General features: G+C 51.7%; 1 protein-coding gene across 3 annotated transcripts in view; it reads left to right on the plus strand.

Annotated features, from left to right (window-relative positions):
- Positions 1-11,986: 11,986 nt before the first annotated feature.
- Positions 11,987-13,383, plus strand: part of SMARCAD1 (SWI/SNF-related, matrix-associated actin-dependent regulator of chromatin, subfamily a, containing DEAD/H box 1) — a 70,588-nt gene continuing 69,191 nt past the window's right edge. For 2 of the 3 annotated variants that reach the window (XM_068136768.1, XM_068136770.1), the window contains exons 1-2: positions 12,525-12,636; positions 12,972-13,221. In XM_068136768.1, coding sequence (XP_067992869.1) covers positions 13,029-13,221 — 193 coding nt within the window. In that variant the 5' untranslated portion in view covers positions 12,525-12,636; positions 12,972-13,028. Of the gene's footprint in view, positions 12,009-12,524; positions 12,637-12,971; positions 13,222-13,383 lie in introns of those variants that run through there. The other variant, XM_068136769.1, reaches the window with a different exon arrangement.

Genomic DNA, 13,383 nt, shown 5'->3' on the forward strand with positions numbered 1-13,383 from the left:
TTAACTATTGGAGTTTCCAACTTGCCAGAGGCCCTTACACAAATTAGGCTTTTTGTGTTTTTTTTTTTTTCCCTCTCCTGTGAGCAGTGCTTTGAGATTGAGGTGTCCATTCACAGCAGACAACTCCTGAGCTGAACTAACAAGGAGGGAGTTAGAGCCCCAGACCCTCTGTTTAACAAGGCAACCAGCATGACACAGCTCTGGAGCCAGAGTGGCTTCCCATGGCCATGCCACTTCCTTACGGCTAACCCAAATCCCAGCAGAAAGGTGCCAGCAAGAAGGAGTAGGGCCCAAAAAAAGAGCTGTGACCTTCTGGAGGTGTCCAGCCCTAATGGAGCATGGCACGCTCCACACTGGTGCTCTGGCTGGTCCATCATGTGAGACAGAGAGTGCACTGCTGGTGAGGGGAGAGCTACTGAGCTGTCATCCTTGGCTTCCCCCCACCATGCAGAGTGATGCTTGCACTCTGGAAGCCTCTCTCGACTTATGTAAGTGAGATAAGCAGAAAGCAAATTTTACCCCAATGTAGTTTTAAGTCAATATTTTGAGCTGGTGCCTGGCCTGTTCAATGAGAATCAGAGGTTGGAGGTCACCTACCTGCTGATGACAGCCCCAGGAGCACAGGAGGCAGAGTCAGCAATCTTCTTTGCCACCGTTCAAGCAGTTTTGTTTGCTGTTTGAGAGTGGCAGTCACAAATCCCATCCCTTTCTCTTCACTGCCAGCTTTATGCTGCTCCAGAAAAGAGGGGCATGGAAACCACTCATCTATTCTCACTGACAACTCCTAGCTTTAAACCCTTCTGAAAAGTGCTTTTGCCTCTCTCTGAAATTTCCAGGAGCTGCCAGAAATGAATCCGGAGGGTTTGGCAGTGAACCTGAATGAGATCAGAATTTGGTGCTAAACACGAAAGCTCGTGTCCACTCCAGCAGCCAGAGCCTGAACACAGAGGCCATCTACATGAGGCTGTGGGAAGCTGCTCGGCTCTGCTGCGCTGCGCAAAGGAAGCCTGGCATCTAGTGGTCATTTAGCTCTTGCATCACGTCTACTTTTTTGTTCAGTACAGCTCAAGCCTACTGAGTGCAGTCCTGCAGCCCTCAATACAGGAAAGGACATGGACCTGATGGAGGGGGTCTACGAAAATGATCAGGGGGTTGGAGCAGCTCTGCTGCAAGGCCAGGCTGAGGCAGCTGGAGGTGTTCAACCGGGAGAAGAGGAGGCTTCAGGGAGACCTAATAGCAGTCTGCCAGTACCTGAAGGGGGCTACAGGAAGGCTGCAGAGAGACTGTTTGCAAAGGCCTGCAGGGACAGGATGAGGAACAATGGCTTCAAACAAGAGAAGGGCAGATTGAGATTGGATGTCCAGAGAAGGGCAACAAAACTTGTGAGAGGTCTGGAGCACAAGGCCTATGAAGAGAGGCTGAGGGAGCTGGGTTTGCTTAGCCTGGAGAAAAGGAGGCTCAGGGGAGACCTTCTTGCTCTCTACAACTCCTTGAAGGGAGATTGTAGCCAGGTGGGGGCTGGTCACTTCTCCCAGGTAACCAGCACCAGAACAAGAGGACACAGTCTCAAGCTGTGCCAGGGGAAGTTTAGGCTGGAGGTGAGGAGAAAGTTCTTCCCAGCAAGAGAGATTGGCCATTGGAATGTGCTGCCCAGGGAGGTGGTGGAGTCACCATCCCTGGAGGTGTTTAAGAAGAGCCTGGATGAGGCACTCAGTGCCACGGTTTAGTTGATCAGATGGTGTTGGATGATAGGTTGGACTTGATGATCTCGAAGGTGTTTTTCAACCTGGCTAATTCTACTCTATGTTAGGAACAAGTTCTTCACTATGAGGGTGGTGGAACACTGGAACAGGTTGCCCAGGGAGGTGGTTGAGGTTCCTTCCCTGCTGTTATTCAAGGTGAGGTTGGCGAGACCCTGGGCAACCTGATCTAGTTGGGGATGTCCCTGCTGACTGCAGGGAGGTTGGACTGGGTGAGCTTTGGAGGTCCCTTCTGGCCTGGACTGTTGTATGATTCTATGATTCTGTCATTCTGTGCTTCTGTGATTCTCTGATATGCACCACCCCAAAACTAGTCCTGACCCCAGGTTCATGTGCCTAACTGCAAGTTGCAGTGAGCTTTAGTCCTAAACTGTGGTTAAAAATTCATGCCAGCCCTTCAATCTGGTAGCCTAACTCCCTCACCATTAGTTCAGCTTAGTAGTTGTCTGCTGTGAATGTACACCTTAATTTCAAAGCACTGCTGAAGGAGAGAAAAAACAAAGCCTAGTTTGAGTAAGGGCCTCTGGCAAGTTGGAAACTCCAGTAGTTAAATTGCCTATGGCTTAACTTGCAATGTTAACTATTCAAAAATGTCTGCTTTAAGTTTCTGAAGCTCCCACTTAAAAAGGTGCACTTGAGCTGTGTTCTAAACAGCTCCTCCATTGAACATGCTTTTGATGCCATATAGCCTGTTTTCTGGGGAGGGCTTTATTTCCCCCCCACAATGAATGTAAACATGTGGGGACAAAACAATGTCAGGAAATACTTGAGGAAGTTAGGTGTCAGGTAATGATAGGACTTGGGGGAATGGAGCAAAACTAGAAATGGGTAGACTCAGATTGGCTGTCAGGAAGAAGTTAGGAAGAAGGAGGCTCTCCAAGTCTCCAATGGCCACACAGCCTTCAGGTGTCTCAGCCAAGCCTCCCAGTTTGGTGTCATCAGCAAACTTGCTGAGCAGACTCTGTCTCTCTGTCTCCTCATCGATGTCATTGGTGAAGATGTTGAACAGGCCTGAACTCAGCACTGATCCCTGGGGGACTCCATTCGTTACAGCTCTCCAGCTGGACCTGGCACCACTGCCCACCACTCTTTGCACTCCATTTAGTAACAAGTTCCTAATCCATCTGACTGTCTGTTCCTAACCCATCTCATTGTCTGTTCTTCTATCCCACACTTCCTGAGCTTGCTTACGAGGATGTTTGGCCCCCTCTGCTCCACTCTGGTGAGACCCCACCTACAGTACTTTGTCCACTTCTGGAGCCCCTATTACAGGAAGGATCTGGAGGTGCTGGAATGAATAGAATTAGAATAGGATAGAATAAACTAGTTTGGAAAAGACCTTCGAGGTCATCAAGTCCAACCTATCATCCAACACCATCTGATCAACTAAACCATGGCATCCAGTCTAAACTAAACTATGTCATCAAGTCTGAATAAACCATGGCATCCAGTTTCTTCTTAAACACCTCCAGTGATGGTGACTCCACCACCTCCCTGGGCAGCACATCCCAATGGCCAGTCTCTCTTGCTGGGAAGAATTTCTTCCTCACCTCCAGCCTAAACCTTCCCTGGCACATTTTGAGACTGTGTCCTCTTGTTCGGCTGGTGGTTGCCTGGGGGAAGAGACCAACCCCCACCTGGCTACAACCTCCCTTCAGGGAGCTGTAGAGAGCAATGGGGCCTCCCCTGAGCCTCCTCTTCTCCAGGATGCTAGGAAGAAGAGAGAGAGAGCAGCCCTGGGGAGGACCTGGGAGTGCTGGTGGACAACAAGTTCTGCATGGGACAGCAATGTGCCCTGGGGGCCAAGAAGGCCAATGGGAGCCTGGGGGGCATTCAGAGGAGTGTGTCCAGCAGGGCCAGGGAGGTTCTCTTCCCCCTCTACTCTGCCCTGGTGAGACCACACCTGGAATATTGCATCCAGTTCTGGGCTCCCCAGTTCAAGAGGGATAGGGATCTGCTGGAGAGAGTCCAACAGAGGGCTGTAAGGATGCTGAAGGGACTGGAGCACTGCCTGGTGAGGAAAGGCTGAGCGCCCTGGGGGTGGTTAGTCTGGAGAGAAGACTGAGAGGGGATTTAATCAATGTCTACCAATATCTGAGAGCTGGGGGTCAGAAAGGAAGGGACAACCTCTGTTCGTTTGCACCTTGTGATAGGACAAGGGGCAATGGATGTAAGCTACCACACAGGAAGTTCCACCTCAACATGAGGAGGAACTTCTTCACTGTGAGGCTCCCAGAGCCCTGGAGCAGGCTGCCCAGAGAGGTTATGGAGTCTCCTTCTCTGGAGACTTTCCAGACCCATCTGGATGTGTTCCTGTGTGACCTGTGCTGGATTCTATGGTCCTGCTTTGGCAGGGGGGTTGGACTTGTGAGCTCCAGTGGTCCCTTCCAGCCCCTAACATCCTGTGGGCCTGTAATGACAACCCACACTGTAAACAGGCTCAAAGGCTTTTTCTCATTTGAAGTGGGTACCTATTGACTAAGAGAAACTGCAATGTCTTAAAATCAGCTGCATGGCGATCGTTTGTGTCATATTGTTGCCTTGCTTGGTAAAAACTAATGAACAGCTGAACTGTGGAGAGCCTCCCTGGTGTCTGCATGGCTTTCTGAATTGCCCTCTGTTGTTCCTCTTAAAACCAGGTACCAGAAGGCAGATTAGGGTGCTGGGTTAAGCATATCAATGAAAGAGAAGAGAAGAGAGAAAGTCTGATTTTTGCAAACGTGGGTGGAAGGGGCTGCAGGAGATCACCCAGCCCTTTCTCTGCCTAAAGGCAGGATCAGCTAGAGCTGTGTCAGCTCCAACAGCTGTTTGCCTGACTGGTTCTTAGAATGATGACAAATTCATAACCTCAGCAGATGCTACACTCCAGTGTTTAATTATCCCCATGGTTGGAAAGCATTTCTTAAGCCTCATGCAATCACCACTTCTTCTGGTTTTCGTGAAAGTTTGGGACAGATATTTCTCTACCTCCTTGCAGTTCCTTTCTCTGTAACTGCAGATCACAGAGTCATAGGATAGGATAGGATAGGATAGGATAGGATAGGATAGGATAGGATAGGATAGGATAGGATAGGATAGGATAGGATGGAATGGAATGGAATGGAATGGAATGGAATGGAATGGAATGGAATAGAATAGAATAGAATAGAATAGAATAGAATAGAATAGAATAGAATAGAATAGAATAGAATAGAATAGAATAGAATGGAATGGAATGGAATGGAATAGAATAGAATAGAATAGAATAGAATAGAACAGACCAGGTTGGAAGAGACCGAACTGTCAGGGTTGGAAGGGACCTCAAGGATCAGCCAGTTCCAGCCCCCCTGCCGTGGCAAGGGACACCTCACACTACAGCAGGTTGCTCACAGCCACATCCAGCCTGGCTGCAAAAACCTCCAGGCATGAGGCTGCCACCACCTCCCTGGGCAACCTCTACATCCCTGGGTGATGCTGCTCTGGCAGGAGGGTTGGACTGGATGATCTCTGGAGGTCCCTTCCAACCTCTACTGTCCTGTGGTACTGTGGTTTGGTTTGTTTGGTTTGGTTTGGTAATTTACAATGGAATCCAAACCCATCTCCATTTGACAGCTTGGCTTATTGCTCACAATTTATAATAAAGCAGCCACACTTCCCACCAATTCCATACAATACGTGGGGGCACAGACCACCCTTACTAAAAGAAGGATATGGACATGCTGGAAGGTGTCCAGAGAAGGGCCACCAGGATGAGCAGAGGGCGGGAGCTGCTCTGCTATGGGGACAGACTGAGGGAGTTGGAGGCGAGATGTGGCTCAGTTGATAGTGCATAATGGGAAAGTCGTGAGTCCAAGCCTGCAGTGGGCAGTAGTGTCCTCCCTACTCTAGTCATGAGGTCTGTGGTGACAGGTTGGACTCGATGATCTTTGAGGTCTCTTCCAACCTTAGTGATACTGATACTGAGTTGGGTCTGTTCAGTCTGGAGAAGAGAAGGCTCTGAGGAGACCTTCTTGTAGCCTACCAGTATCTGAAGGGGGCTACAAGAAAGCTGGGGAGGGACTTTTGAGGGTGTCAGGGAGTGATAGGACTGGGGGGGATGGAGCAAAACTAGAAATGGGGAGATTCAGATTGGATGTTAGGAAGAAGGAGGTGGTGGCAGCCTCATGCCTGGAGGTCTTTGCATCCAGGCTGGCTGTGGCTGTGAGCAACCTGCTGCAGTGTGAGGTGTCCCTGCCCATGGCAGGGGGGTTGGAACTGGCTGATCCTAGAGGTCCCTTCCACCCTAATAATTCTGTGACTCTATGGGGAAGAACTTCTTCCTAATGTCTATTTTCAATCTCCCCTCCTCCAGCGTGGATCCATTCCCCCCAGTCCTGACACTACCTGACACCCTTAAAAGTCCCTCCCCAGCTCACTTGTTGGCCCCCTTCAGACACTGAATGTCGATCCTGTAATGTTGCATGGCAAGCAACTCTGCCTTTTCAAATTTCTGCTCCCTTTCTCCCAAAAATGTATCACAAATCAGCCATCAAACCAGTACCAGACAGCAATCCCTCAGCTCCTCAGAAAGTACAAGTTAACTCCTGTCATTAGCACCTCAAGAATAAAGAGGTTTTGCCAGCAATGCTTGCCAGGAATTCAGGACAGTTTGTTAATAACACCAATTACCTACTCTTTTCAAGTTCAAAGCAGTGTGACAAACGGCACTAATCTGCTGCAGGAGTTTCTAGGCTCCTGCTAATTCCTGTTAACATGATGCTTTCTACATCTGACATGTTTGGGAGTGCTGTGTTGAATCTCTTCCATTTTCATTGTTTTCTTCTTCATTTTCTCCCAAGATTCTGGAATTCATCTCTTCTTTTTCCCCCCATAAAGACTGTTGAGTCACACATGCAGGCTGATCTGAGAGCATGCTTCCCTTTACACTTGCTTTCTCCAGTTTCATCTTTCTTTCCTCAAGCCTTCCATTATTAGTTTTTACAGCTTTTCATCTTTCCAGCCTATTACTCTACATATTTAGAACCATTGTCAGCTAGTGTGGCTGAACATCTATCACATGTTTATCATAGAATTGTCAGGGTTGGAAGGGACCTCAAGGATCAGCCAGTTCCAACCCCCTGCCATGGGCAGGGACACCTCACACTACAGCAAGTTGCTCACAGCCACATCCAGCCTGGCCTTAAAAACCTCCAGGCAGGAGGCTGCCACCACCTCCCTGGGCAACCTGTGCCAGTCTCTCACCACCCTCATGGGGAACAACTTCTTCCTAACAGCCAATCCCAATCTACCCATTTCTAGTTTTGCTCCATTCCCTCCAGTCCTATCCCTCCCTGACACCCTCAAAAGTCCCTCCCCAGCTTTCTTGGAGCCCCCTTCAGACACTGGAAGGCCACAATTAGGTCTCCTCAGAGGCTTCTTTTCTCCACACTGAACAACCCCCACTCCCTCAGTCTGTCTCCATAGCAGAGCAGCTCCAGCCCTCTGCTCGTCCTCGTGGCCCTTCTCTGGACACCCTCCAGCACCCCCAGATTCTTCCTGTAACAGAAGCTCCAGAACTGGACACCCTAAAAAGTTTTCTGTTGTCCTCTCCTCAGGGAAAGAGTGCTGTGTCTCTAGCCCAGGCACTCACCCTTCCCCAGCAAAACTTAGCCTTCCTCTGAGGATAACCTCAGATGACCTCTGCACCATCTACCAAGGCTGTGCTGCCATTCAGCAAGACTTAGCCAGGCTGAGAGTTGGGCAGGGAGAAACTGAATGAAATTCAACAAGGGCAAGGGGAGAGACTTGCGCCTGGGAAAGAACAACGTCATGATGCAGGAGAGGTTGGGGACTGACCTGTTGGGGAGCAGTGAAGGGGAAAAGGACATGGGGGACCTGGTGGATGGAAGGATGACCATGAGCCAGCAATGTGCTCTGGTGGCCAAGAAGGCCAATGGCATCCTGGGGTGGATTAGAAGGGTTGTGATTAGTAGGTGGAGAGAGGTTCTCCTCCCTCTGTACTCTGTCTTGGTGAGGCCTCATCTGGAAAATTGTGTGTACTTTTGGGACCCTCAGCTCAAGAGGGACCTCAAGGAACCGCTTGAAAGAGTCCAGCACAGAGCCACAAAGATGATGGAGTGGAACATCTTCCTTATGAGGAGAGCCTGAGGGAGCTGAGGGCTCTGTAGCTTGGAGAGGAGTAGCCTGAGGATGACCTCATTCATGTTGATAAAGATGTGCAGGGTGAGAGCCCAGAGGCTGGAGCCAGGCTCTGCTGGGGGATGCCCAATGCCAGCACAAGGGGCAGTGGTGGAAGCTGAGGCAGAGGAAGTGCCATGGAAACAGGAGGAACATTTTTTTCCCTTGTGAGGGTGACAGAAGCCTGGAAGAGGCTGCCCAGGGGGGTTGTGGAGTCTCCCTCTCTGGAGATATTCCAACCCCACCTGGATGTGTTCCTGTGTGACCTGCTCTAGGTGCTCCTGCTCTGGCAGGGGTATTGGACTGGATGAGCTTTCAAGGACCCTTCCAAGCCCTAACATTCTGTGACTCTGTGATACTGTCCCACCACCAAGCCAGCTCTGCAAATCCACCTGTGCCTCGGCATCCCCCTCTGTGGGGAGAATCCATCCTCTGCTCAATACACGCATTCGTTATTGTTTGAATTGAGGATTCACATGATGCAGCTTCCAATTCATGCTGAGATGAAAATGTTAGGTTAACATGTGATTATGAAAGCAAGGCACATTTGAAGCTTCATTTAGCAAGGGGTTCCTCCAAACCCTTTTGTCCCTCGAAGCTTATCTGCTTGTTCAGCACTGTTTATTTCTCATGCTGTACCACAAACCTAAATGACAAAGTGTTATGCTGCAGCCCTGAGGCTTGAGTTCAAGAAGAGACATCACCAATATATACAATATGAAAGATAGGTTTGTCACTTGGATGGGCAAAGATGCAAAAGCCTTTTAAAACCTGTACCACTTCTCCTTGCCATCTGCCTGATGGAAAGGGCAGGAGAACCGAAATCAGGCACAAATGAGTCGAACCAGCTGCTCAGGCTGGGTGAATGCGGCTGTCAAGCACCACGATGAGTTGTAAAAGGCACGATGGTAAAGGGAGCACCAAACAACTTGACCTAGGAGGAGGGGCTGAGGGAGCTGGGAGTGCTCAGCCTGGAGGGAAGGAGGCTGAGGGGAGACCTCATTGCTCTCTACAGCTCCCTGAAGGGAGGTTGGAGCGAGGAGGGGGCAGCCTCTGCTCCTTGGTGGTAAGGGACAGGAGCAGAGGAAACAGTTGCAAGCTGCAGCAGGGGAGGTTCAGGCTGGATGCTAGGAAATCTTTCTTCCCAGAGAGGGCTCTCAGCCATTGGAATGTTCTGCCCAGGGGAGTGCTGGAGTCACCACCCCTGGAGGTGTTCAAGCAGCGCTTAGGGACATGGCACTTAGGGCCATGGTTTAGGGCTGAGTGCTGGGTGGAAGGTCGGACTGGATGAGCTTGGAGATCTCTTCCAGCTGGGCGTTCTGTGAACTTCCAAGAAGGTCCCCTTCAGAAAAATTAATCTTTGTTATGATCATGATGATGATTCACTGTGAGGCAGCCAAACTTGCTGACTTCTGGTGATAGAAGCGAACATTGATCGAAAGCAATTTGCAGCTAGAGGTAACGTACATGTGGGTGGCATTTCTGGAGATTACCTGGATGGCCTCCAGCTTTCAGGCTACTGCCTGCCTGTCTGTCAGGCAACACAGCTGTGCCTCTGTGCAGTCTACTACTGCTGACAGTGGCACATCATCTAGAACAGGAAAGCTAGGATCCTTGACTGTTTGCTGCAATTTAAATGGCAAATAGCATCAGTGGCAAGGAAGCTCTCACTTGTGTACCTGGTGCTACAAGGCAAGCAAAACAGAGGAGGAAATGGCTTTCCCCCCCACATTTTCCTGTTAGCTAGCACAACCTCTCCACAGCATGTTTTAGTACCTGTTGCACCTGGCTCTCATTTCTGCCAGCACTTTACTCCCAGGTACGTAGCATTTGATAGACAGATGTGTCTCTGCTGCTCAGAGTATTTGAGGACACCTCTTCAGCCCTGGCAACATTCTCAGTGCAATGCCAGCTAACCCCATCTGTCTTTGCCTGTGCAGATCAAGCTGCCTGAGCACTACCACTGCACAGCATTAGCCAAACTCCAGATCTGGGCAGTGTATCCTGACCCAGAACTCCAAAAAGCAGCTTTTTTTTTTCCCCAGCCAAAGAAACAAAACCTTGGAAGCATGCTGAGGAACTGGAAGAAATGCTGAAATCCTGTGTTTGGCAGCTCCAGAGTTTTACAGTGGTCCTTTCACAGTTCCCTGCTCACGCTTTTAAGTTTGTGGGGAGGGGGTGGGTTTGTTGTCCTCTAATTAATGAATCGCAGTATGGAGTTTGTGGTCCTCAAAGTAAAGGGTCAGAGTTAAGTAAGACCAAGGTAGCAGAGGAATAGGATACATTCTGATTAGATGAATCATCTCCTGGCCAGGGGAGGAGGAAACGAAGGTGAGGGGGTGAAGGGGGTGGGAATTAAGACAGCCTAAGAGTAAACCAAAAATAAGCTAAGAGTAATAAGCATGGCCAAAATCACACCCCTGACCTGCCATGTCAGCCCATTGCTGTGTGTCACCAGCTGAGGCTGTCCCCTTAAGAAAGGGAATATGGTGGACGGAAGTTGGTAAACGGAAAGAATTATCTAAACTAATTTCATTGGTAAAGTGGGAGGAAGCACCTTCTGAACTGGGAGTGAACTGGGCATTTCAGCACTTTTATCTTCAGTCTTGCTTCCGCCTCTCCACGGTGCAGCAGCTCTCTCTGTGCTGGGCTTTCTGCCAAGGCTCCGGCCTTGAAAAACTGATAAGGCCTGTATTAACTCCTTTCCAATTAACATGAACTGCTTCTAACATTTTTTTTTCTCTCTTTTCTCTCTCTTTCTATCCCACTCTGGGGAAAGGGGGGGAGAGAGGGGAGAGCGGAGGTGGGGAACCCCTCTGCCGAGGGGGGTCACTCTCATTTCTGTGTTACTCTGTTGTATATCTTTGTATATATTGTAGATATTGTAAATTTGTAAACATTCCCCTGCAAACCCTACACTGCTTTGTAAATATAGCTCCACTGCCTTGCTAATTCAGCTTGTGAGTTTTTTTTTCCTTTCCCTTCAATTTTTTTTCCCTTTTACCTTACAAGGGGGAAGGGAGGAGGCTTCTCGGCCTTACCCTTCCAACCCACCACATCCTCAAAGTAAAGGGTCACAGTTAAGTAAGATCAAGGTAGCAGAGGAATAGGATAAATTCTGATTAGATGAACCACCTCCTGGCCAGGGGAGGAGGAAACGAAGGTGAGGGGCTGAAGGGGGTGGGAACTAAGACAGCCTAAGAGTAAACCAAAAATAAGCTAAGAGTAATAAGCATGGCCAAAATCACACCCCTGACCTGCCATGTCAGCCCATTGCTGCGTCATGGGCTAGCACACAAGGAAGAGTGTTACAAAGATGACCATAATGTGACCAAGGAACAAGCATTTTGAAGCTTCCCTTTGTTGTAAGCTGTGGAACATACCACAGCCCTTCTGGTGTGTGCTAGCCTGGCCTAATATCATAGAATCATAGAATTGTCAGGGTTGGAAGGGACCTCAAGGCTCAGCCAGTTCCAACCCCCCTGCCATGGGCAGGGACACCTCACACTACAGCAGGTTGCTCACAGCCACAGCCAGCCTGGCTGCAAACACCTCCAGGCATGAGGCTGCCACCACCTCCCTGGGCAACCTGTGCCAGGCTCTCACCACCCTCATGGGGAACAACTTCTTCTAACATCCAATCTCAATCTACTCATTTCTAGTTTTGCTCCATCCCCCCCAGTCCTATCACTCTCTGACACCCTCAAAAGTCCCTCCCCAGCTATCTTGGAGCCCCCTGCAGACACTGGAAGGCCACAATTAGGTCTCCTCAGAGCCTTCTCTTCTCCAGACTGAACAACCCCAACTCTCTCAGTCTGTCCTCACAGCAGAGCAGCTCCAGCCCTCTGCTCATCCTCCTGGTCCTTCTCTGGACACCTTCCAGCCCCTCCAGATCCTTCCTGGCACAGAAGCTCCAGCACTGGCCCCAGAGCTCCAGCTGTGGTCTCAGCAGAGTGGAGCAGAGGGGCAGAATCCCCTCCCCGGCCCTGCTGTCTGTGCTTCCCTTGCTGCAGCCCAGGATGCACTTCCCTGCGCCACACGGGACCGAGACAAGTCCTCGCCTCCATGCCTTGATGGGCCTCTGCACCACAGGTAAGGGCCGCGGCCGTGGGTGGGGTGGTGTAGCAGCTCAGGGTGGGGGCGGCAGGAGGGGAATACGCCATCGCTCGCTGTCAAACCGGCCGCCACACAGCACCACGGGCTGGCAGCCGCGGGAGGCCGCAGGTGAAGCCAAGCCCCGAGCCAGGCGTAGCCGCCGTCCGGACAGGCCCGGCTGCTCTGACTGGCCAGGCCCCATTGCCGCCGCCCAGCTCGCTGAGGCTCGGCGGGGAGCCCTCCGTGAAGGCGGGGAGTGCAGGGGAGTGCAGGGGCCCGCAGGCCCCGCGGCCAGCGCCTGTGCCCCGCCCGCGCTCTCACCGCCCTGCTCCCTCCTTGCTGCCTCCTTCCCCCCTCCCGTCCGCACCGGCCACAGCGCGCGGGCTCCCAAGCGGCTCGCGCCCCGTTCTAGGGGGACAGCGCAAGAGCGCAGGCGCTGGCGCGCGCCGTCCCATCGAGATGACGATGGCGGATGCGGTGACGTCATAACGGGGCGCCACCGCCGCACGTCGGCTCCGGAGAGGGTCGGGCTGTTGCCGCCGCCGCTGCCTCCTCCATCGGGGAGCGTTCCGCTCCCCGCTCACCGACAGCTTCTGCCGTCCCTTCCCGTCGCCGTGGCCGTCAGGTACCTCAGGGGCCGGCTCAACCCGTCCGGCGTCACTGCTGCTTCCGCACCCGCGGATCCCGGCTCCCCGCCGGTGTCGGCCCCAGAGTGCGGCAGGTGTCTGCAGGGCCTGTCACCGGGGTGCGGGGAATACCGGCTGACGTGGGAGTGAAGAGGGAGGCGGTGGGCAGGTGCCTTCCCGCCGCCTGACAGCCTTCCTACCCTGACGTTTCCGTGGGAACGGGGGTGCGCGCTGGGGAGCGGCGGGGCGGTGGGGCCTTGCTGCCGCGCCGCGGGCGTTTTCCCGAGCCGTGTCTGATGAGCCGTGGCGCCTCTCTTCCTCGCCTTTCCCACAGAAACTGCGCAGTCGAGCCCGTCTTCTGGCCCGCAGACGGCAGCCACAGTCTAGCGATATGAGTCTGTACAACCTGGACCGCTTTCGCTTCGAGAGGAAGACAAAAAGCTCGGAGCAGGAGCCCGTGCCTCCTTCGGCGGCCCAGGGGCAGGCAGCGACTTACGCTGCAGCGGAGGGTGCTGCTGGAGGGGATGAGGATGAAGCTGCAGATGACAGCAACGGGCCAGCTTCAGATGCGACCGAGATAACAGGTGAGTCAGGTGTTTTGCATGTAGCTTAAGTGTAAGTAATTCTAGTGACTCCTGTTGTTGTCTCTGCTTGCTGTACAAATGCACTTTATTATCCACACATTTTACAGCAGTCTTCACTGAAGTATCATTTGGTGCTTGCTCTAACTGCCCCTGTGCATTTAC

This window comes from Melanerpes formicivorus, unplaced genomic scaffold, assembly GCF_026170545.1.
Source record: "Melanerpes formicivorus ecotype bairdi unplaced genomic scaffold, bMelFor1.0.p_v2 SCAF_4, whole genome shotgun sequence".
In the NCBI taxonomy this organism is placed as follows: domain Eukaryota; kingdom Metazoa; phylum Chordata; class Aves; order Piciformes; family Picidae; genus Melanerpes; species Melanerpes formicivorus.